The 24,900-nt window shown below is 40.2% G+C and overlaps 1 protein-coding gene across 1 annotated transcript in view; it reads left to right on the forward strand.

The window, feature by feature from the left end:
- Nucleotides 1-24,900, forward strand: part of LRP5 (LDL receptor related protein 5) — a gene marked incomplete at its 5' end in the record, with an annotated part of 68,795 nt that overhangs the window by 27,554 nt on the left and 16,341 nt on the right. The window contains 8 exons of the mRNA XM_081002765.1: nt 11,441-11,657; nt 14,118-14,407; nt 14,847-15,073; nt 16,436-16,620; nt 17,752-18,075; nt 19,664-19,866; nt 22,648-22,859; nt 23,359-23,549. Of these exons, the coding sequence (XP_080858891.1) occupies nt 11,441-11,657; nt 14,118-14,407; nt 14,847-15,073; nt 16,436-16,620; nt 17,752-18,075; nt 19,664-19,866; nt 22,648-22,859; nt 23,359-23,549 (1,849 nt within the window). The remainder of the gene's footprint in view (nt 1-11,440; nt 11,658-14,117; nt 14,408-14,846; nt 15,074-16,435; nt 16,621-17,751; nt 18,076-19,663; nt 19,867-22,647; nt 22,860-23,358; nt 23,550-24,900) is intronic.

Genomic DNA, 24,900 nt, shown 5'->3' on the forward strand with positions numbered 1-24,900 from the left:
TTGGGTCAGCTTTCCTGTGGTGTTTCATTTCTCACCCTTCAAAATATATTTCTTATAATTGCATTTAAACTTGATAAGCTAGGGGTGGCCCAAATTACTCTGATCAAAATGAATGTAGAAAGTGAAACAACCAAAAGCTTAACTGGGGTCCACTCTGTCCATAGCAATTTCTGAAAATAGGGTGTGTAAAACCTTAGAATTTACGTGTGCCACAAAGTACATGTTTATGTGGTCAATACCACTTCAAGAGCCCTGGAGTAGGCCCTCCCCTATTTTTGTAACATAAAAACAAAACTGTGTTGTCGCTGACTGTACAGCAAAAAAGCTTCAGGGGTCTGTTGGATCCCAGGGGTATTTTTTCTGCTCCATCTTGGCCTCCAAAAAGAGAGAGAGCTGAACAAACTTTTTAAGCAGTTGGAAATGGATGCTGGGGGGGTATGGGGTAAGAGCGGAGGCGCTGCAAAATTTGGTTGGAGGCTGCATGTAGTGGCCTTTGAGGAGGAGGAGGAGGAAGCAAACTTTGCAGAAAACAAGCAATATAGATCTACTCCTTTTTGTAGGTGCATCTTGAGCTCACAATCTTTCAGTCACATTTCCTTGTTTTCGTCACTGTGTTGGGATCTTAAGATACCAATAATTGATTTGTGGTTGTGGGTGTGAGGGGGGTTAAGCAAAGGCACAATCGTCTCCTGCAGCTTATCTCATGGGTGGGGTGGAAGCTGGGTCCAGTTACTCCTGCATCATTTCATGCATTTTAATTATTAACTTTATAATAAGGGAGGGGTTTCACAAATGAATGTTCCAAGTGTATAAAATCAAAAGCTTTTACTAAAACGTTAATAACAACAACAACAAAAAGCCATAGTAACAAGGAACACATGACTGGAGAGAGCTTTTCTGCCCTTGCTGTTATATGGAAACCTAGTAACCCTTCATAATTTTGACCGTTGTAGTGTAATTTGATTTTTCATAGCCTTGTTCACCATTTGAAGCGGTATGGAAGATGGTGTGAGTGAGCTGACATTGGTTATACTCAGAGTAGACCCTTTGAAATCAATGGAATTAAGACCATTGATTTCAATGTGTGTACTCCTAGTAGGACACAGTTTGATATCACCCAGTGTTCAAATTAAGGCACAATCTAATGTAGTCAATTAGGGGGGGCATAGCAAAGTGGCAGAGCAATTTCAATATATGGCATCTCTCTCTCTCTCTATATATATAATAACTTATTATAAAAGCATCAGGTAGCTGATGGTGGGAAAAACCTCTGCCTGAGATCCTGGAAAGCTACTTTTAGCCAGAGTACACTGCGCTGGGCAAGAACATCAAATAGCCTGGCTTGGCTAAGGCAGCTTTCCCCCTCTTTGGGCCTCAGGCTGAATGGAGGCAAGCAGCTTGCCACTTACTCCCCTTTCAGCCTAGCTGCCAGGCGCCAGATGTGTGCATGTCCCTGTGTGCCGCTCTCCGCTGCCAGCATTTTGCTAGCAGCAGGAGGGCATGTGCACATGTGGCACCATCCTCTTCGCTTGCTTGCTCCAAACCAAACGGCATTGGCTGGTGGTGGTAGCAAGAAGTTCCTCTTCTCGATTCCTGCTTGGCTATATGCCCAGCTGTTAAAAGTTCAGGATCCTTTTCCTTATTTCTGTCTGTTCACCCGAGCGGCTGCTGCTGGTAAATAACACTGCTCAGTATGGTGCTGCCTCTGCCGTTGCCATCTATTACCTTAATCTTTTAAGAGACACATTTCCCCCCAGGCTTTTGTTAAAGCTAAGCCCTGTCTTCTGTATGTTATAATTAATTATTTGTATTGATGTTCTGTATATGTTCTGTATAAAAAAACCTTTGTGTTTTTAATTTTGCTACATTTAGAGGTAAATAAATGGATGGTGATGATAATAATAATAATAATAATAATAATAATAATAATAATAGTAATAATATTTTCCTTAATATCTGAGGGCTGTCCTTTGTACGTAGGAAATCCCTCCTAGGCTCTCCTTTCCCATTATTCCTGCCTGGCATGTTTGCATGTAGGTACCATGTTTGAAAATAGCAAGGATGACTGAGACCTTTGCTTCAAGACGATAAAGGGTCTGGAAATCAAGCCTTATGAGGAACACTGGAGGGAGTTGGGTGTGTTTAGCCTCGGAAAGAGGAGATATGATAGCTGTCTTCAAATATCTAAAGGGCTGTCACATGGAAGATGGAGCACGTTTGTTTTCTAGGACCCAAACCAATGGATTGAAGTTACAAGAAAGTAGATTCCAACTAAACAGGAAGAATTTCTGGTGGTAAGAGCTGTTCCACAGTGGAACACACTCCCTCAGGACGTGGTAGACTCTCCTTTATTGGGCGTTGTTAAGCAGAGGTTGGGTGGCTGTCTTATCTGTCTTGGATGCTTTAGTTGAGATTTGTGCATGGCCGGGGGTTGGACTAGATGACCCCCAGGGTTCCTTCCAGCTCTGTGATTCTTCTGTGTCCTGTTCCATTCTCAGTGGATGTACAAATTGCTTTCCTTCAAGAGGCAAATATAAATAGTAAGGAGGCAGGCTTTTGGTTGCAAATAGACACCTCCAGAATTTGCTTCCCGCTAAAATGTATAGGCCTGAAATTCCTCCAAAAGCAGAAGAAAAAGCTTGTACTTCAATTGCCATTTCAGGGGTTAGGGATATAGGTGTGCATGTATTAGCTGTATGACTTTTGCATGCTGTCAGTCTGTCATATATTTAGACCTGCTGCTGCCTGCCCTGAAGGTATACTGGAACAGGATTGAGCAATTCTATGAATATAAAGAACAGAAGACGTGTAGAATTCAATAATAACTAGAATCAGAATTAAGGGACACTTCTTTTATTCAGGATTAACATGGTCTAATTAGCTCCCAAAGAAACTCCCAAATGACATTTATTTCATAGAATTATGGAATTGTAGAGTTGAAAGGGACCCCAACGGTCATCTAGCCCAAACCCTGCAATTATTTATTTATATCGTTATTTAATTATATTTGTTGGTTGCTTTCCTCACAAAAGTGACCCAAAGCAACTTAAATTTAATTAAAAGACATGCAACCAATAAAAGCCTAAAAACACATGCTTAGAGAAATTCTCTTCGGGGTTATTCCTCAACAGTTACTTCATTCCCATACTCAATGAAACCGTTGCCTAAATTATTAACTTAATCCCCCATAGATCACTTAGGCATTTGTATCCACATTTGTTATTCCTGTATTGTTTTAATGTAACTCATAGGTGAACAGTACAAGCAACACAGATTTCTACTTTTTGTATATGAAACAAACATTGCAATTGTATGGAGACTTCCAGTTGATACAAAACACAAGTACATATGTTTCTACTATCGTAATAAACATTAATTTTTATAATCTGTTTTAGGGTTTTCTTTGAGAAAACTAATTGACCCTCCTACAATTCTGCTTTGTTGTTTTAGGGCAGGCATCCCCAAACTCGACCCTCCAGATGTTTTGGGACTACAACTCCCATCACCCCTAGCTTACAGGACCAGTGGTCAGGGATGATTGGAACTGTAGTCCCAAAACATCTGGGGGGCCAAGTTTGGGGATGCCTGTTTTAGGGAATGCTCATACATTATTGTTTTTTAAACCATCCAGCAACAACTGCTGCCTTTTCTGCTGTTGCTTGACTTCTCCCAGCTATGAACCCTGCAGGTTACAGGCCCCATTGTAAAAAGTAGCTGCACCTGGAAACTGATTGGAAATGGGTTGGGTAGGTATGGCCAAGAGTAACTACTGCTACCACTACGATTTCTTACTCACCCTTCACTATAAGGTTCCACAGCACATTATGGCAATTAAAAAATACAATATTAAAACATGTTTAAAACAAATTACAGCCACACTACTAGGATGGGTCCTGAAATACCTGTCAGGTATCAAAAGGAAAGAGGAGTGTTTTCAGCATGCAGAACACTTGTATAGAATTCAAATAATAACTGGAATTTGAATTCAGGGACGTTTCTTTTATTGAGGATTAACTTGGTCCAGTTCATGCGGTGGCAGTACCAGTAGCATCTCTTAGCAGCAGCAGCAGCAGCAGCAGCAGCAGCAGCAGCAGCAGCAGCAGCAGCAGTATATTTGGCCAGTCAGTTCCATATAATTTCTCTCTATAGCTCAGAGCTAGAGCCCCTGATGGGCATGTGGAAGGTCCAGGTTTGGTCCCTGTTATCTCCTGGTGGTGCTGGGAGAGATTTCTGCTTGAAACCGTGGAGGGTTGATGATGCTGAGCCAGGCAGGCGAATGGTTTGACACGGTATAAAGTGGCTTCCTATAATTATCTGAATGTTTCCCATCACAGTTATGGTTCACAACAGAGGGCTTTATTTGTACTATTTTAAAGTTCTTTCTGATGTGTGTACCTTGGCTGATTAACTAGTTCCAAATAAGTCTTGGACACAGAATCATCTGCGTTATTATTATTATTATTATTATTATTATTATTATTTCATTCACTTTCTATAGCAAACAAAAACAATTACCCCCTACAGTTTAAAAGGCCATAGCTTGTCTAATTAACCAAAGGCCTGGGAGAAGAGGATTGTTTTTGCCTGGCATGTAAAGATATGTAAGAAAGATGCCAGGCAAGCCTCCCTGGGGAGAGCATTCCACTAGCAGGGAGCCACCAGAGAAAAGGCCCATTCGTGTGTTGCTACCCTCTGGATTTCTCATGGAGGAGGCACACAAAGAAGGGCCTCAGATGATCATCACGGGGCCTGGGTTGGTTCATTCCTTGAGCTATGCTTTCCTAACTACAGAATAGATAGAGGATGACTGGCTTGCTTGGGTAGATGAGTTGGAATGAGATTGAGGGAGGACTAAGGCTTGAACGATTAAGCTGCACAAGCATTTAATTTTCTTTTCCATTATAATGGATCATTGCATTGCTTTGGAAATACCTTTAAAGCAATGGGTTAAATTTTACAACTGGCAAGTGTACTTTTGGTTGCGGAAGACATTCCTGCTGTAGCTTACTGCACTGCCCATAAGTTGTTCCTAAGGCCCAAGGGATCCTCCAAAACAATTTTTGAACTGGTGACTTGCCCCCTTGTGTAAGCAGATGTATATTTTCTTTCTTGGAAAGCGCGCCATTAGAGCCAAGCTCATTTAAAAAAAACTAAATTAAATCTTCTCTTGAATGGGTACACAAACATATGTGTATATCTACAGGTGTGATCTTACGATATTCATTACATAGGTTAAAACACAAATGGATGCTTCCATATTTATGAGCTGTAGGCCTCGAGTTTAAATGAGGCCATTACTTAATATCTCTCCAAATTTTTGGCAAACAGAATTGTACATGTGTAGCTATCGGCAATGAAAGTCCCTGATGCGTATTAATTCAAGGTGGGGAGAGTAACATGCATTGATCTTTAATTAGTCAACGGAGCACAGTTTGCAGAATCTTGTTAGGTATTAATAGTCGCTTGTGTTGCCTGGGGGTAGGGGGAAAGAATGGGATGCGTAATTGAGCCTATCTCTAATCATTCCTTATGTCATGAAATTCCAGCCAGACACAATCAGTGTGCCTTGCTTTGGTTTTGTCAGTGGGAGCCTTAGAGCGTGTTTGTGTGCAAAATCCGCTTTTAACTTGCTATGCTTTTGTTTTGTAATGCAGGGGAAACACTGCTTAGGGACAGGTATTTGCTTTCTAAAAGCGTTATCATCCTTATTGATGAGACAGTGAAGGAAGGCAACTACCAGAGAAGGGTGTTGGTATATATCTGTTATGTTACAGTTGTCTCCGACATGACATAACAGCTACTAATCCATGCTACCCATTGTCTTGCCTGATGCTTGGCTTTTGGGAGTTTATGAAAACAGAAAGCCACGTGTGTTTGGTAGACTTCCATATTTCACGGTGAATTTACACTCTGGGTTCCCTGCCCTCCAGAACGAGTAAAAGAAATTGGTATAGGTTGGACACCTGAAAAAGCTATTTGAGGAGCAAAGAAAGATATACAATGAATTATTGGTGTAATGGAAGATCTGAAATTATAGAGTTTAATTGAACCATGTCTGAATTGAGGCTATGATCCAGTTCAGGTAAAACAAAAAACTTCTTAGTTTCATGGTTTAAATAGTGTAAATATTTGAGTGTCTTTGAACATGCACATGAAGAATTATATATGCATTAGGTAAAGAATGTCTTTCAAAACTACTACTATTGGGAAAATAGAGGCTATTGTCCCCCTTTTTTGAAGAAAAAAAGCACACACCTACTTTAGTCGGGATTGCTCTCCCAGTGTTCGTAAGCATGACACTGCACGCCTTCTAAAAATGGAAAGGATGCAAGAGTACGTTGCACACCCCCCCCCCCCGAAAAAGCCCAAAGCTCACTCTTGATTTAACCTGAAGTAGAATCACAGGGGTGATGTGATGTCTCAACATGCCCTTGGTTTGTATTGGAAAGCTATATTTTGAATGCAACGTGTCACAACTTCAGTCAAAGAGCTCATTGTAGCATAGAAGCTTCCATTATCTTTCCCTTTTACTGGGCAGCTGCTCTCTTTTTTCTAATCACATTTGGCTTTATTAAAATGTTTTGCATGGCTTTAGCATGGATCAGACTAATAAGATAAGATAAGATAAGATAAATTTATTGTCATTGTCCGTATATACACAGTATACACAACAACGAAAATCAAACACCCACCCAAAGACCGGGTTCACATACACATTTGCACGTATCTCCAACACTCTCATCCTATTCAGACATAATCTATAAAAACATATCATACTCCAGAATGTAACATAACCTATTAAAGGCATAACATAACCTAAAAACCTGTCTCATTCCTTCCTACTCCCTGCTTGCTATTTCTTGCAACTGGCCCTGAGATCATTAATGACACCTTGGAGGGAGCAAAAGGAATATTGAGAAGCAGAAAGGCTGACCTGCATCAAACCCAAAGGTGCATGTGAAAATGGTGACCCATTAATAGTGTAGAATAGGACATGACTTTTGAAATTAACAGGTAGAAGATATCCAAAATGTGGCCTATTGTCCATAAGTTTGTTTGTCTTTAGTTGCTAGCTAGACTGAGGCAAGCATATTTATTGGTCCTTTATTGGAATAGATATTGAATCATTCTGTTTATATTTTTGCAAAATTACTTTGCAGCCTGCCATATTGGACCTCAGCCCAGAGAAATACCTAGTTGGTGGATGTTGCTTCTCTCTCTTCCTTCCCCCACCCCATTTCTTTCATTTGTCTTTTCCTCAAACTTTCTCCTTAGAGGAACATTGGGGCTCTTTGAATAAGCAAATTGATATGCTGTTAAATGCATTTGGTAACTTTCACCAAATTATAAAGGAGAAAAACCAACATATATGAATCATTGTTAGTCATATGATACTTCTCTTCCTTTTTTTTTTTTACCTGAGTTGCACTATAATTTATGGGTGCTGATCCATACTTGTGAACACAGTGGTTTAACAGAACTGGGATTTATGGTCATTGCAGGTCTAGGCGATTGTGTCACAAGAACATATAACTAATCTGCAGTGCTAACAAGTAGGAGAGCAAATGTAGCATCTTTAGAGGCAGAAATTCTGCATGTGTCTGGATAGACATACACTTAAATTATATTCTTTCTTTGGAGTTATATTATTTTCTGAGTGTAAATTGGAATCTCAGCCAACAGTCAAATAGAACAAGACGAAGCAATGAAGAAATGGAAGGTATTTCAGCCTTAGTGCAAAGTCAGAATCACATTCATTTGTAAAATAAAACGTGTGAATAAGCTGTGGACATTGGCTTCATTATAACTTTCCAGGATTGTTCCATTCTATTGAGCAGCTCTCCCCTTTCGATTTTTGCTGGGAAGTCCATTGAGCCTTTAGAGGGAATAATTGTCTTTAGGTTGTGATCTTTCATGGGTTGTGCTTTAAAAAAAAAAGCTGTTTGCTAGACAAAAAGATAATACATAACTGTTGTGTAGCCAATCCTAAGACTACATCATGCTTGCAAGCGTGACCCTTGGGTGATGCAAAGAAAAGCTAAGCCACACATCACTGAACATGCTGTAGATATTAAAATAGTTTGACAGAGGGAAAACCTCTATTATAAATTGGGGTTTGATTTGGAGAAGTCTCCGGTGTTGGATCTCATTTGGAATATCTGAGAAGCCAGTCCTAAAAGAATTGCAGCTTAGTTTAAGGGTGTGTTTAAGTTGCGGCAGACTAAGTGCGCCTCACTTGTCAAAAATTTTAGTGAAGCTTTCTGTGTTGTTAAAGGTTTCCCTTCAACTAATTATCTCATGCAAAAGGAAGTGTGCATAGTAGATATTTGTTATGGTTATGTTTGCGGCTTATTAGCATAATTACACAGAAACGGGGATTGAAGTTTCTTGTTTTATAACAATGTTGTGGTTCACAGTTGCCATCACAGCTGGTGAATTATCTGTTCACAATGCATTCCATATGTGCTGGAGACCACATTGAGTAGGAATTTACAGGGCACAAGAGAGGAGTGTAAATAGTGGGGGTAGATATGCTACTCCCTCCCCCCCTCCCCCCCATCCTGAGAATCCATGTATGAAAGGCTTGGTAGAACAATGGGGGGTCATACTTTGTGTTTGAACTTCAAATGAACATTCAAATGCAATTTAATTTTGGCCAAGGGGCCTGAGCATTGGCAGGAGCAGTTGGCTGAACTGCAGATAAATATAAAACTTTATTATAGAGTGCCTATAGGGTATGAGTGTGTCCATAAGAACTCTGCTTCTGATACTTCCTAGATAGTGCAGCAGGGAGGTTGTAAGGAGAGAGTTACCACTGGGTCTAATAGTAGCATGGACTTGTTCAGGTTCACAGCCCACTTGTGGAGGCTGTGCTGTGGCATTTCATAAGCACCTGGTTTATGTGGTGTTTGAAAACCTGACAGTTCTGCAGATTTACATTCAATAAGTTTAATTCCCCAAAAGATACTCCAGACTAGTTGTCTACAGCTGGGTTCTGCATTATTTGATCCACAGATATAATTGGAGGATGAAGCCTAGTGCCCTCCAGGTGGTTGAGAGCACAGCTCTTATTTGCTTTAGCCAGCAAGAATGAAGGGAGTCTAAAGTATCTGAAGGGCACCAGATTGGGGAAGGCTGCTATAAATCAGCGTGACCTTGCAGCAAATGATTGTGCCACTGCAGTTGATGGAACTTGTTTGAGTAAATTTGGTAAGGTTTGCAAGATTCTATTTTAAGGGCAACTTAAAAATCCAAAGTGTTTTAAAACAGTAGATTGCACTTTCGGAAAGAGTTGTAATTCATGTCTGAACTAACTTCTTGATTTCAAGGCAATTTTTGCAATGTGGATTACATTAGGATCATATGCTTGAACACAGTAAGCGTAAAAACAGTAGGTTTGGGACGTAAATTAACACCACCATTCAAAATAAGATTTTATCCACATGTCACGGAAAGAGATTTGATGATGCGGCTAGAAAAAAGCAAAACCTTCAAATGCTAGCTATATAAATCAAATTCAGTTTTATTCCAGGCAGGATCTGAAGCAGATAAAGGCCTTGTTCACACACAACGCTAAGCCAAACTATGGCTTAAAAGCCTTAAAGTAAAAGAGTAAATGTGCTGGTGGATAGTTAGAAAAGCATCAACAATTTACTCCCTCTCTGCTTTTGCTGCCATGCTACTGGAAGCTAAACCATGGTTTGGCTTATTGTTGCATGTGAAACAGAACTCATGGTTTGCCTCACACAAACCATGAGCTGTAACCAAAGTTTGTTCTTGGCCTATTGCTTGTAGGTGACAAACCATGAGCCCAGGTTTTCACATAATGCTAAGCCAAACCATGGTTTGGATCCTGGTAGCATAGCAGGATGCTGGGGGTGGGGTGGGTGGGAGAGAGCAAGCACTGTTAATTATCTAACTGCACCAGCATGCTTGCTCATTAATGCCTTGTGTTACATACAGACGAGGCCGCAGAAATATCTCTGGCTGCCCCACGCAGTGACGGGCGGTTTACAATATGAAAACACAATAATACAAAACACAGTAACAAACTATAGCTCCTCCCCTCACTTGTCATCACTAGCTGTAAATTGCTGGATATAAACAATTATTATGCAGGGATTTTGTTTAGGCATAGATGTACATAGTGATTGATTTTGAAACATGAGGCATAATGCTTCAACAGTAAACATGAACCAAAGAATGCCAAAATTCAAGAGGAGTTTTGCATACCTTAAGAACTTCCAGGTAATTGGTTCAAAGTGTGGCCTGAAGGCACATGAGACCGCCACCTTGCTGAAGGCGAGCAGGTCAGTGCCTGGAAGGGGAACCACCTGGAAACCACATGCATATCACCTTGGATTGCATGATTGAATAAATGTGGAAAATGTAAGAAAACAAATACAGTGGTACCTCGGGTTAAGTACTTAATTCGTTCCGGAGGTCCGTTCTTAACCTGAAACTGTTCTTAACCTGAAGCACCACTTTGGCTAATGGGGCCTCCTGCTGCCACTGCGCCACTGCCGCCTGATTTCTGTTCTCATCCTGAAGTAAAGTTCTTAACCCGAGGTACTATTTCTGGGTTAGCAGAGTCTGTAACCTGAAGCGTATGTAACCCGAGGTACCACTGTAAATAAAAGGCCTGGTTTAGGGTTGACACTAAATCATGGTTTGTTTAGCTTGACTGTGGTTCATCAGAATCTGACTTACCAGACTCACTAACTGGAGGATCTTAAATGATGGTTTAAAGCTGGCTTGTGAATCTTCTTATACTGTTGCTTTTCGTTATATCAAAATCTGATACCCTTTAAAAACAACAACTCCTAGTTGAGTTTCATCACTACCCACCTGTCTACAGAGACACAATGTAAAAGCAGTTCAAAAACAAAACTGCTCATGCGGCTAAAAGGCTGCCTTGTGACTTCTCATATATTTCTGTCCCTTGTCACTCTGCCTGGCAACAGGCTCCTTTCCTTGCTCACCCCTTCCCTGACAAGGTCTTCCTCTCCAGCCCAGCTGCCTAGAGCTCCAGCAGCGTTGCAAGAGGGAAACTGTCAAAGAGACAATGTGCTGTTTTACCCATTATCTCACAAGGGATATGTTAAAAGCTCTGCCAGCAGTTATACAGATGCAGTCACAGAGTTTGACCTAAAGGCCTCCGTCAGCCATTCTCACTTGCTTCTGCTGACACCTGTTTGTTCTGCTGCTTGCTCACCAGTTAAGTTTTTGCAATGAAAACTACAAGCTTTGGGAAAACAGAAAGGCAGTTCCCTTCTTGACCTGTTTGTATGGCTCCAAGAGGAATTCGACTGACTGCCACTAAAAGCACAAAAGCTGGACTAGATAGACCTTGGTCTGATCCCACAAGGCAATTCTTATTAAGGAGTGATCAAGCAATTATTGTAGTTGGACTGTTTTATATATTCTCATGCTTTTGCAGGTAATAAACATGGATGGAACCATGAGAAAAACTCTCATAGAAGATAAACTTCCACATATATTTGGATTTACTTTGCTGGGTGACTACATCTACTGGACTGACTGGCAGAGGCGGAGCATTGAAAGAGTTCACAAAATAAGGGCAAGTAGGGACATAATCATCGATCAGTTGCCAGACCTGATGGGCCTTAAAGCGGCAAGCGTCACTAAAGCTGTTGGTAAGTGAAGACAACGTACAGTTGATTTGTACTGGGTTCCATAATAATCACTTTTGCAGTAAAAGCAATAGCCAATTTCTTGTACTGGCAGTATAAGCCACTATTTAAAGAATACTTAATGTGTTAAGTAGGAAGACAAACTTGCATTGGTCAAATCCTGTGAGTTCCTTGTCTGATGGAAAAGGGGATCTTGGGGAAGTCTCCTCTTTGTCCCAAGAGCTGTCAGATTTATGAGAGTCCTGCCTAACCCATCCTCTGCAGTGAGTTTGGGGTTGAAGTGAGGGAGTGAGTACACTTCTGGTCCCCATCAGTTTTGAGCCCATTGCAGGGGCTTTTACTTGGATGATGCAAAGCAAGTGGCAAGTATGTTCATCACCCAAATATGTTTCCTTGGCTGCCCAACAGCTTTCACTTGTGTGCTATTTCCAAGCTGCCAGGGATTTTCTTGGTGGCAAAGGGGGAAATGCATGCATTATCATACCATAGGACCATGGCAGATTGGGGGCCTGGGAAGAGAGAACTGCTGATTAATTTTTGCTCCTTATATACGGTAATTTTTTGTGGCTGATATTGGGAGTTTCGAGCATTGATAGGCTCCCTTCAGCCCTACTCAACCCCACTTTTCAAACCTTATTGTCCATCCTCTCTACTAGCAAGTTATGCATAGATGATTGTGAAGGGAAGGAAGCTTCCTGCCCAGTCCATGACCAAAAAGATTATGTGGGCTGATCTTGGGGAAGTTCAATAAATCCCCCCCCCCCCCACTTCTCCATATTTATATTTATGATGCAAAATGAGTAATTTGTCGTGCATCATTGCAAATGAGAAACAAGTGTGCTTTTTAGAGATGCACTGGATAGGCCACAAAGCATACCCACTTGTAATACCTTCCCATTTTAGGCTTAATGGCAAAAGGCACACATCATTAGCAGCAGATTCTATTATGCTCTCTTGACCTATTTTTATGTCTAGAGAGGCTTTCAGTTTAATTATGATGTCTGAAAAGAGCGACCATTTGTTACCCTTCATGTCTGCAGATAGAAGGATCTATATTGCTCCTATGTGAAAGCCTGCCTCCTGTCTTTACTTATTAACTGAGTTCATGTTTCACCCTATTCTTGTACTTGTGAAGCTAGCATTTCCCCCCTTACTGGAGTCACTCTGCAGCTTCTTTATTAACTTCGTTATCCCCCTCCACAAAGCCTAAGCCAAGCACTTACCCAGCTTCCTGTGTTGACATTTCCTTACAGGTCAGGGGTGGGGAACTGGATTTGGCCACTGGGTTGGATCCAGAGCTGGCCCACCCTCCATTTTTGACAGGTTGGCAGAGTATGCTTTGGAGTCATATTTGCTGGCTGTAGGAAAGACAGTTTCCAAGCCTGGCCTTGTGATAATGCAACTTAACACTCTTGTCTCCAGGGTGTTCAAGGATTTTCCAGTTGACCTGGAATCTGTTGCACTTCAAAAAGTGGATCAGTTTTGGTGTATGTAACTCAGCAATAATAATAATTTTGATACTAAATATAACAGTGGGCTGCTGGGGAAGGTGTATGAGGGATCTATTTTGCCAAAGTAGTAAAATACCTTTAGTGGTGAGGGCTACATGGAAACTGGAGCATATTTGCCATCTGTATTGGAAGCTGAAATTGGTCAGACATAGAATTGTAGAGTTGGAGGGGACCAGGAATATTTTGCCCACAACCCTGAGATTAAGAATCTCATGCTCTTCCAACTGAGCTATCCTAGGAATGATGTGGGGCATTTCACTGACCTTTCTGTACACAGTCAAATGTTTGCATCATGTCAGGGTAGACAGGAACGTCAATTCAGAATAACATAATAAGCATTTATATTGGGGGGGGAAGGTATTTTCACAGCCAGAAGTGCTACACATATATGGCTTTGGTAATCCATACATCAGCCCTGTAATGTAGGTTAGTACTGTTCCAAAGTTGTAAGTGGAGGCTTGCCTAAGGCCACCTAGTTATTTCATGGTTTCATGACTGAGGTGAACATTTCAACTAGCTCTCTAATAGGAATGAATAAACAAGTGGGGAATGATCTTTTAAGCAGCTTTCTTCAGATAGACTCCTCCTAAGAAGACAAGTTCATTGAGTTGACATAGAGTCTGTTTTGAGGTCATTTTGGGCACATGAGGCAGTTTTCAACTAACTGGGCTAGTGCAAGTATTGGCACCAGCCCAGGAGGATTTCATCCCTCTACTCCCCCCATGTCATGCCCATATCTGCTTTAGAGGGTTTGGGGACACTCCCCAAGAATAGATTTAGGGGGGACATGGGGTAGAGGATGGGGAGAGCATTCTGTTGCACAAGGAGAAACTCTTGAGCTTTCCCCCCATCTCCATCCCTTCCCTCCCTCCCCCAATGTCTATAGCCATGGGGTACATGACATTCTATCTTAGCCAAGTTTTCTTCTTCAAAGAACTGTTTTCCTTTCCAGGAACAAATCCATGTGCCGAGAACAATGGAGGCTGCAGCCACCTGTGTTTCTTCACCCCTCAGGAGTGCAGATGTGCCTGTCCCATTGGACTGGAGCTGCTGAGTGACATGAAGACCTGCATCATTCCAGAAGCCTTTCTTGTTTTCACCAGCAGAGCAGCCATTCATAGGATTTCTCTTGAAACAAACAATAACGATGTAGCCATTCCTCTTACTGGTGTCAAGGAAGCTTCTGCGCTAGACTTTGATGTGTCTGACAACAGAATCTATTGGACAGATATTAGTTTGAAGGTACTCATGGCATCCGAATATAACATCTTGTTTTGTATGCAGCTAGTTTCACTACACTTCCTCCACAATAGTCTGATAATAAATAAATTTGTCCTGTAGGTCTTACAAAATATAACACTTGGGTGAATGTAATGAAAAGCAATAAAAAAAAATTAAGGACTCTAGCGTGAGCTTAATAAATCTGTTTGATTTATATGTGGAAATCAGGAAGTGTAAATAGTTTGTAAATTGTGTTACAAGAACATGCAGATGAACATAAATATTGTTCCGATAATGTCTCTAAAATAGTTGTGGGGTTGTTGTTTTTTTGCTTTGGTGCCATGAATTTTTTTTTTAATGCACATTTTTCCTTTCAGTAATAACTTGAGTAAGTGAGATATTACTTAATTTCATTTGTGTTCCTGAATGCCTGTAATATTTCAACAAAATTGTTTTGTAGACAATAAGCCGAGCTTTCATGAATGGAAGTGCAATTGAGCATGTGATTGAGTTTGGCTTGGATTACCCTGAAGGAATGGCTGTAGACTGGATGGGGAAGAACCTTTATTGGGCAGATACCGGGACCAATAGAATTGAAGTGGCGCGGTTGGATGGGCTGTACCGACAAGTTCTGGTGTGGAAGGATTTGGACAACCCAAGGTCTTTAGCTCTTGATCCATCTAAAGGGTAAGGAAGCTTTATCCTCCCCCCACCCCCAGCATAGTAACAGTAATAGGCAAGACTATACTATACACGTTGAGGTTAGGGGCCAAAGCTAATACACATGTCCTGTCAATTCATAATATGGCAACTATTAGGTTGTGGTTCCTGTCTGACTATTTTGAGTCTTTCAGACAAGCTGGTATTATCAAGGAGTTGGAAATTGCTCGTTGAAGATGTCCCTAAGATTATGAAATGGTCCTAAAAAATTATTCTTAATTTTTTTCTTGGCTTGTGAAGATGTTGTCCATCTGCCTTCCAGTTAAGTGTCTCACTGATATCTTAAGTCTCATACCATGATGGCTATACTCTCCCACCATGGTTGGAAGCAGTATGCTTCTGAAAACCAGTTGGTGGAATCATTGGGGGAGAGTGCTGTGATGTTTAGGTCCTGCTTGTCGGCTTCTCATGGGTATCTGGTTGGCAGCTATGAAAACAGGATGCTAGAGTAGATGGGCCACTGGCTTGTTCCATCAGACTCTTCATAGGTTCTCATGTTCCTGTTTTTTTCTTTAGGTTTAAAGACTTATTTAAAATGAAAGGGCAAATTTTCCATTCCAACAGGATGCACAAAATGGTTTTGACAGCTACACAGCCCCTGACCATCCATAGACTTCTCCCACAGCCTCCCATCTTCCTGCTCCAGAATAATTCCAGAGAGAATAATTTATGAAAAGAGTACCAATACTGAATGTACTGTTGGTTTTCTTATGCAGACTGCTTTAACAGTTCTTCATGGAAGTAAAAAGCAGGATACAAAATGTTATCATATCATAAATAAACAGAAATTTCTGAGAAATTTGCTTTTAAGTTATGAAGGAAGATCTAAAGAATCGCAAGGAAAATCAATTTGGTTGGGTTGCGTTGACTTCTGCATATATAGTCACAAGAATGCTGTTCCTTTATGGCTCTAGACTCAAGGGTATAAAATACGCAAGGGGTCATCCAGTTGCTTTCAAACTCTTGAGTTCTCTAGAAATCAAAAGGCTGAATGCTCCTACACAAATGTTGGTTCTGTAAAACGTTGTTGGGATTATTGTGATAACCAGTGTCTATACTGAATGCTATTTCGCATACTCAAGCTGATAGGAATCTTCAAATTTCTGAAATACTCATTGAAACAGAATATGTATTGTCTAAATGTTCAGCATAGTTCAGTTAATATTGTTATTCATTAGTTAATAAGCACCTAAAATCAGTTATTACAAAACTCACAATACATTGTGTTGTTTTCTTTTTAAATGCCTGGAAGTAAGCAAAGGTCTAGGTACATTGTCTTGATATGGCGTAAGCAGCTAATTATTGTTTGTTCTGTTTTTTTAATTGCAGGTACATGTATTGGACAGAGTGGGGTGGCAAACCAAAGATTGTTCGGGCATACATGGATGGTACAAACAGCATCACTCTTGTGGATAAAGTGGGCCGTGCCAACGATCTCACTATTGATTATGAAGATCAAAGACTCTATTGGACTGACCTTGACACAAGCATGATCGAATCATCAAATATGCTTGGTAGTGTGCCTCTACTTGGAAAATATCAGATGTGATGTACAGAAAAGTTTCTATATAAATTAGGTGGCAGAATTCTCTTAAACCAGGAATTACACAAATTCAGTCCAAGAGTTCCAGGCTTCAGCTTTAATTTTTATATGTGTCTTCGTTAGTTTTAATATCAACATTTAATGAGATATTCAGTTCAACAAACTGAAGAAAACATGCTACGTATAAAAACTATTCTGATTTGCTAAACTGGGCAATGGCAATATAATTCACTTCCTTGTAAATGCACTTGTAAGCTTTATGTGAATTTATAATTTGGTGTAAAACTTAATTTGGAGGTATATATGAGCATATTTAAAATTCTTAAATATTCTTTGTATTTTAAGATATTTTTAAAAGACCCACTTAAATATTTGAAAGCATTGGCCTGTGAAATGAAAGAAAAATCATGTGCATTTCTGAAGTGACTGTAGCTTCAGTCAGTCAGTCAGATTTTATAGTTCTTAGCAGTTCTTCTTAACAGTTCTTACAATATAAATCATACAAAAACCAAGAGTATGTTAAACAATCAAAGAAGTAGCTCCTTTTATACATTCACCGCCCATCCTCAGAATAGCACTTACAGCAAAGTATAGGCTGTAATGGGGTGCAGGGAGAGGGGTTGCCTGAAAATAGGCTTTTCCATTAAGTGAAGTAGAGCTAGTAGATCCCAAATGGTTTTATTTATGTGTTTTTGGTGTGTGTGAGAGTGAAACTGAGATCGAGACCAAAGCACTCATTGGGAATGTTCAAGAATAAATACTGTTCTTGAGTTCCAAACCTAGTTCAGTCCTTTTTCCCCAAAGTGCAGTATTGTTATTTTTAAATTAAACTCAACAAGCAGTGCTGCTGTGCAGGTTTTCCTGGGCTGGGGGATTGGGAATTGTAGAGCGGCCGTGATGGGCAACCTGCCTTCATGGCAATTAAAAGGTCATTAGTGATCATTTAAAATCCTTGTGGCATCCAAAGTAGACACGGTATGTTTTGAAAGCAAAAAAAGAGAAAAGGTTAAAATTTATCTCCTGCAATTAATCTTTTATCATTTGGCTACCTAATTCTGATTTTTTTTACATTTATTAACAACATATGTTCATGTTTCCTCAGGACAAGAGAGGGAAATAATAGCTGATGATCTACCTCATCCCTTTGGCCTAACTCAGTACAGTGACTTCATCTACTGGACAGATTGGAACCTTCACAGCATAGAAAGAGCGGACAAGACAAATGGGAGGAACCGGACGCTAATTCAGGGACGTTTGGATTTTGTGATGGATATATTGGTTTTCCACTCATCGCGGCAAGATGGCTTCAACGACTGTGTACAAAACAATGGGCACTGTGGGCAGCTGTGCCTGGCCGTACCCAATGGCTATACTTGTGGCTGTGCATCTCACTACACGTTGGATCCCAGCAGCCGGAACTGCAGTTGTATGTGTTTTACCTTTTTCTGCAGTTGTATAAATACTTGCAACCATTTTCTCGTAGTGAGCCCTTGGTTCACATACATGCCTTCATTATACATGTTGGCTGTGTTCACACACACACACCTCCCCCCCCCTCTCTCTCTGTGTGTGTGTGTGTGTGTGTGTATCTATTTATTTAAGTGTTTCTGTACTACTTTTAGGATTGCCAAAGTAATTTTTCCTCAGAACCCCGCCCCCTTTTAATTAAAAAAACACTTTTTTTGCAACACGTGTAATGCTGAATGTGCACAAGTTAAATGCGCATAAGTTGCAGGCTTGCCATCTAACACACATGCATATTCTATAGAAATACATAATGTAAATGAACATGGGAGAGAAAGAGTTGAAACTTTGGGAGGGATCCACAACTTATGCTGCCAGAAGCATCTGGAGAACATCCCACCCTTGGAGGCTGTACTCTCTCTCCCTTTCTCTGTTCTAGCCCACCCCACTAAAACAGAGTCTTGGCTCAAGTGCGTGCAGGACATAGCAAGAAAGCTGGAGTGAGGTAGAAGATCCTAAGAAAGAATTTGGAAAGGAAAAGCTAGCTAGAGGAAGAAACCACTTATTTCCTGCTGTAGGGCAGGCTGGGCAGACTCATTAACTTCCTTCCAGCACCACAGAGCCTGCATGCCTGATCAGGGGTGGTTCTTCATCCTCCATCAATCATGAAGTGCAAATTCTTCCCCTTGAATTAGCGCTAGTCCCAGCAGTCTCATGATGTTGCTCCTTCCCAAGTTGAATGATGGGTGGGTGGAGCAGCACAAAACAAATTGGTGGCTTTAATTTGCCTTTACTCCAACCCATAAGTACTTGCATACAGCAACCAACTGGATGATTATGGCTGTTGGTGAGGGTCTATATGCATACTCCCCCAGTGTATGCTTGGTTAGGATGGCCTAGCAGTCCGTCCCCCCCCAAATTCAAAAAGATTGTGAATTGTTGTTTCAAACTTTTCTAGAGTCATATCCACTTGAAGGACTATGCATTTAATTTATTTTGTTTTGTTTTGTTTGTGATAGAGAGTAGGCTGGTTGGTTCTCTGGGGTTTGGAGCTGATCTATTTAAGACACTGAAACCAATTATATTGTAACATAGTTCCCTGAAACAGACTGTAAAGTCTTATGACTTAATCGCAGCTGTTGTGCATTTCAGAGGTTTCCAAAAACATAACTTTGAGATCTGCAATAACTTCAGCTTTACCTTTTGGAGGAAATGCACTATAGTGTGAAATAAAAAGTTTTGGGATTTCTTTTCTCTCTGTGAGCAGTGGCATAATAGTTAAGTTTCTAAAATAATCGTATTGTTGAATCATTTGCTCTTCTGCTATACTGATTGATAGTTATGTTCCAGTTGAAAATATGATTCTAAATTACTCTTTAACAGTCTTACACTGTTAACTGTGCAAAAACAATAGTAAAACTTGCAAGCTGGAACATTGCTTCTTTCTATTTTTTGATATTTTCACAAATGCAGTTCTTGAGCCTTCCTGTTTTTGCCACGATCCTTGTATTTATAGATGATGATGTTAAATGTTCTCTTTGTTCTTTTAGCACCTAGCAGCTTCTTACTGTTTAGTCAGAAGACTGCAATAAGTCGAATGATACCAGATGACCAGCAAAGCCCAGACATCATCCTTCCTATCCATGGTCTAAGAAATGTCAAGGCTATTGATTATGATCCATTGGATAAATTTATCTATTGGGTAGACGGACGCCAGAATATTATTAAAAGAGCCAAAGATGATGGCACTCAGGTAAGTTTAAAATAATAATAGCAACAGTATATGTCTATCTGTTGGTGTATGTTTTCGTAAAAATGTATCGCAGGTGAGACTTGTAATATGATGTTCTAGAGAATCTCCACCTTCTAAGAATAGTCCTGTTTGGGGCTCAAAGCATTCTGGGAAAGGAATCTGTAGTGTTTCTGAGGCCTTGGAGTGGAGAGCCTTCACAGGGCAAAATGCTCTCCCAGCATTCCTTCTCCTTCTGCAATAGAGGGCTGCCAGCCCCAAATCAGAGCCTTTGATAGTGAGGCAACATTTAGTTATTGAAAAGTGAGGAGGAAAGCTGTCTTTTCTTTCCAATACATTCTGTTAATAATTCTAAGAAGTGGGAAGAACCACCCAGTCCTAGTACCCCTCCCCCGATACTTAGTTTATGATGTCAGGAGCTTGAGCAGGCCAGTTCCCGCCCTCCCCCTGTTCTCCATTTTACTTGTGGTGGCGGTGGTTGTTCTTCAGCTGACACCCTGACATTCTGTGGTCTGCTTTACACATCACGCTTAGCCAAAAACAAGCCTCGGTTACAGCTTGTGGTTAGACTGGGGAGAGCTTAAGTGTGAGCCCAACTCCCATCACCCCTTGCTAACAGGACCAGTGGTCAGGGATGATGGGAATTATAGTCCCAAAACAGCTGGAGGGCCAAATCTGGCCATCACTGCTGTAAGGCCTTTTTAAAAATGTCATTTACTCCCCTTGAGAGTACCTCAAGCATGTTGAAATAGCTGCCATATGTTTTTGGTGGCTGTTTCAATTCCAAACTGACAAGCACACAATATTACGTTTTGAGTTATATGTATATCATTTAGAACTTTTATCATTCATAAATGTCAATCTTGGACCTGATTCAGACTTGCTGACAAATCATGGGTTATTATTTTGAGTACAGACATGAGCCCCATTCCCCTTTCAGCCACCCACCTCTTGCTTTACATGTTACAGGAGATGAGAAGTTTGCAATAAGATTCAGTTTTCCATTTTGTCTAAATGCAGGAAACCATGGTTTGTATAACCAGGACAGTTTTCTGTATTTGATGAAATGCAAACTATGAATAAAAGCTTTTCCATTTCTTCTGCACAAAGGATACAGGGGGAAAGTTGAAGGACAGTGCTTGTTCGTCCTTGTTCTCCAAACATCTTTAGAGGGTCTGCCTGTGCCTGTCTTCTGTGTTAGCTACTGTCTCACAAACAAGGGTTTGTGCCACCAACAACTAAATTGAAATCCTGTGTGAAGTAAGTGGGGTGGGGGAAAGATTTTGTAGTGTTTTTTAAACAAACAAAAACAAACCCTTCCACACTATTTCTAAATAGACTTAACAAGTGGAAGGAATGAAGATGGTACAGAATCCATCTGTTGCCTCAGACCTTAGGATGCACAAGAAAATTATGAGGCTTCTGTCTCTCTTTCTGCCCCAGTCTTCCTTGTATTGTGCACCAGCTCCACTCTGCATAGGAGCTTCTGTGAGGCTTCAAACCTTTTGAAAGGCAGGACCCTCGTTAGCCTTAACTATAATTTAATATTGGTGCTAATATAATGCAAGAAGCATGGTTAAGGTAGACAGGGGGAGTTTTTTTCTGGGGAAGCAGGAGGAGAACATACATTTCTATGTTGTGGTCTCAGTGTTATAACTGCAATTTTTATAACCCCCTCAGTATGGCACACCTTACACCCTCCACAGCTTACAGTGGGCAGAGTAATGTTGTCCCATGCTGCCTCCTCTTAAGTGGTAGATGACCTGTATTTCCAGTGTGTTTAACTCAAAGACCCCAGAAGATGTTACAAAGAATTCCTATAAGCAGGTTGAGTTTAAAAAAGAAAAAAAAGTACCATGTAGGCTGATGTGATGAATTTTCCATAGCATTTTCTTTCCAGATAATGAATTATTGTTTGTAGTAAGGAGGGGCCTTATAGTGTCAGATCTGCTCTTTGTGGGATGCCTGCCAGGCGTTAATTGCTGAATGGCTTCCTATTAGTGGCCCTTCCTAGGTGCAAATTACATTGGAAGCTGCTTATTATGACACAGATTGTTGTACAGCATAGGCAAGAGTTTCAGTGTTTGAAGAAGTACCTCCTAGGGACATATGGGTATTAAAACATTGTACTTTAATTGTTTGACGATTTTTGCTACTTCATACTCCAATTAATTCTGTTAATTAGCGTTTTATGAACCTTAATGTTCATAATTGGACATTAAACTTCCATGGTTGTGGTTTTTTTATTTTATTATATAATGGCAAGATTGTTTGCTTACACCAAAACTGTTTGGGTAATATTCGAGCCATGCTTGGACAACATAAATTAAACAAATCACGTTGTTTATCATTAAGAAACAGATTGCAATTTAGTTCTAATACACAAATTGTATATTTCTGTATTGCTTCCTCGTCCATTACCTGCTTCTGTTGTTCATGAAAGTTTGCTATGGTTAATTGATTAGGCATCAGATTTTTTAGAGGATTTTGTTAAGAGGATTTTACTTTGAATAGCGGGTGGTGGGTACTCTCTTCAAAAGAGATATCCACTCATTTCTCTCATAGCTGGGAATGCCTCATCTATAAGAGGCTGCCTACTATAATGTATGGGTGAAGGGGGGAAAGAGCTATTATTTTTCCTTAAGCAACTTAGATTTCCTTTATTGTGTGAGTGCCCTTTTCATTAGATTGTCCTTACAATATGCATTCCTTAACTTTGTTATGTTTATATCTTTCTTTCTCCCCATTTTATTCCTATTTTATGTCGTCGTCATCTTCTTGCAGCCTTTCACAGTCATGAGTACTCCCAACCAAAGCCAAAATCCAGAAAAGCAGCCACACGACCTGAGTATTGATATTTTCAGCCATACTTTGTACTGGACCTGTGAAGCCACAAATACGGTCAACGTCTACAGACTTAATGGGGAGCAGATTGGAGTTGTGCTACGGGGAGACCATGACAAGCCAAGGGCCATAGTGGTAAATGCTGAGAGAGGGTGAGAATCCTTTTGTTTTGTAAGAATTAATAGATTGCCCAGATGATATTGCACTTTCTTAAGTTTCATACATTCTGAAATGTATCCTGCCTTTTTTTTTACTTTGGGAAACATCTTGCATAGGGCTGCGTCATCAGGCCATACTGACAAGGATGAAACACCTTTAACTTATGTAGAAGCCTTCAGACCATTTGCTGCGGGGTATTAAACCTAAGCCCTTGAAACGTTGTGTGTGGGAATCTCAGAAATATTCTAATTTAGCTTCATGTTTGTTTTAATTTGCATACAAATTAATGTTAATAGGATTTCCTCTTTCTGTTCTTCTCCCCCAAAGTTACCGACCAATCAGTCTTGGAAATTGAGCAGTAACGTCCTATTTCAGATGTAGACTTCTTAAATCTTCATGTCAGGGTCCATAGTGAGAATACCATGATATGCTGTATCTTCCATTTAAGAAACTGTGCTAACTCCATATGGCTGTTTTCCTACTTGTTGTCAGATATATGTATTTCACCAATATGCAAGAACGAGCCCCGAAGATTGAGCGTGCAGCCTTGGATGGAACAGAACGAGAGGTGCTCTTCACTACTGGCTTGCTCCGGCCTGTTGCCCTGGTGGTTGACAACAAGCTAGGGAAGCTTTTTTGGGTAGATGCAGATCTCAAACGAATTGAAAGCTGTGATTTATCAGGTGTGTTTTGTTCCATTTAAATTATGTATAGTTTAAAGAATTTAGATCTCTTCCTTTTTGTCGCAGGGTTTTTTTATTTCCCTTCCTCTTGTAACCTTTCTAGTGAGCTGCAGAAATCATAAATAGGATTTTTTGTCTAGGGTACTGATTTATCGTAACGTAATTCTGAGATGGTAATACAGATTCCTGTAATGGAAGTTTTCTGTTAATAGGTATGAAGTCTAATTTTCCCACCCTCATTCTTCCCCCTTGTTTGTCATTGTTTGCTGGGGTGGAATATCATCATAAAGCAGTTGTCCTTTCTGTCACTTTCACTTTTATTTCAAAATAAATTTCCATGATAAAAAAACCCTAAATCAGACTTTAAATGAATGCGGGCAAGAGAGTTTCCAGTAACAGTCTGGGACACGTCTGCTCACAAAACGAAAGCTTCATATATATAGTATAATACAAAGATGAAGTGAATGTTGTATTGGGCAGAGATTAGTAAGAAATATGTGGCACTTTTAACTGATACAGATATTGGCAAAGATTCAGCCATGAACTTGATATTGCTTGGATGTTAACTGTGACAATTTTTGGCAGCTTGATGTTCCTATTCTGCCTTATGTGTTCATCTGCAGAATTTCATTTTTCAGAGACTGAAGTATTAGGCTTGATCAAGCAACATGTGCCTCACTTACAATGATACTTTTGGTATAAAATCCTTTCTCCGCCCTGTTACTTTAATGAAAAGAAGAAAGGGTATCTGGATAAAAGAGAATGCAATGTTTATTAAATAGGCAGTATGAGTCACATAAATGATTGTTTGATTTGGACATGATCACTTTTAATGCAACCCATAGTGCTTCTCTCCTATTTGTGCATAAATAAACACACTTGGTGCAAAGGACATGTTCCATATTGTCAGCACTAAATAAAATATTTTAGATTGGTTGCCAAGGGCAAATATGCACCTGGCAAGTTACCTTAAATTTTAATAATATATTGGATCTTAAGTTGTTGACTTAAGTTCACAGAAGGAAAGTTCCCTGTTTCTCCTTGCCCTCTGGAGCCAGCTGTGCCCTCTCAAAAGCCCCCTGAGCAGTTGGGGGAGTGGGAATAAGGGGGCTACTAACAGGAGGAGTGAATGGTAAACTTTTCCTCCATGTTCTTGTGTGCGTTAACTTGGTTCCTGAGGTAATCCAATATATATTAGTAGACTGCTCTGAAGATCATCTTCTCTATGCCAGTGTAGATGGATGAACCTCTTAAAAAATTATTTAATCCTACTATAGTGACATTCAAAGAACAGCAGCTAAATCTACTGTTATTTAACCTTTAGGCAAAGTTGACAGTTCATCTAGTTTTA

Source organism: Podarcis pityusensis, assembly GCF_964106645.2.
Source record: "Podarcis pityusensis genome assembly, chromosome: 1".
NCBI classification, from domain to species: domain Eukaryota; kingdom Metazoa; phylum Chordata; class Lepidosauria; order Squamata; family Lacertidae; genus Podarcis; species Podarcis pityusensis.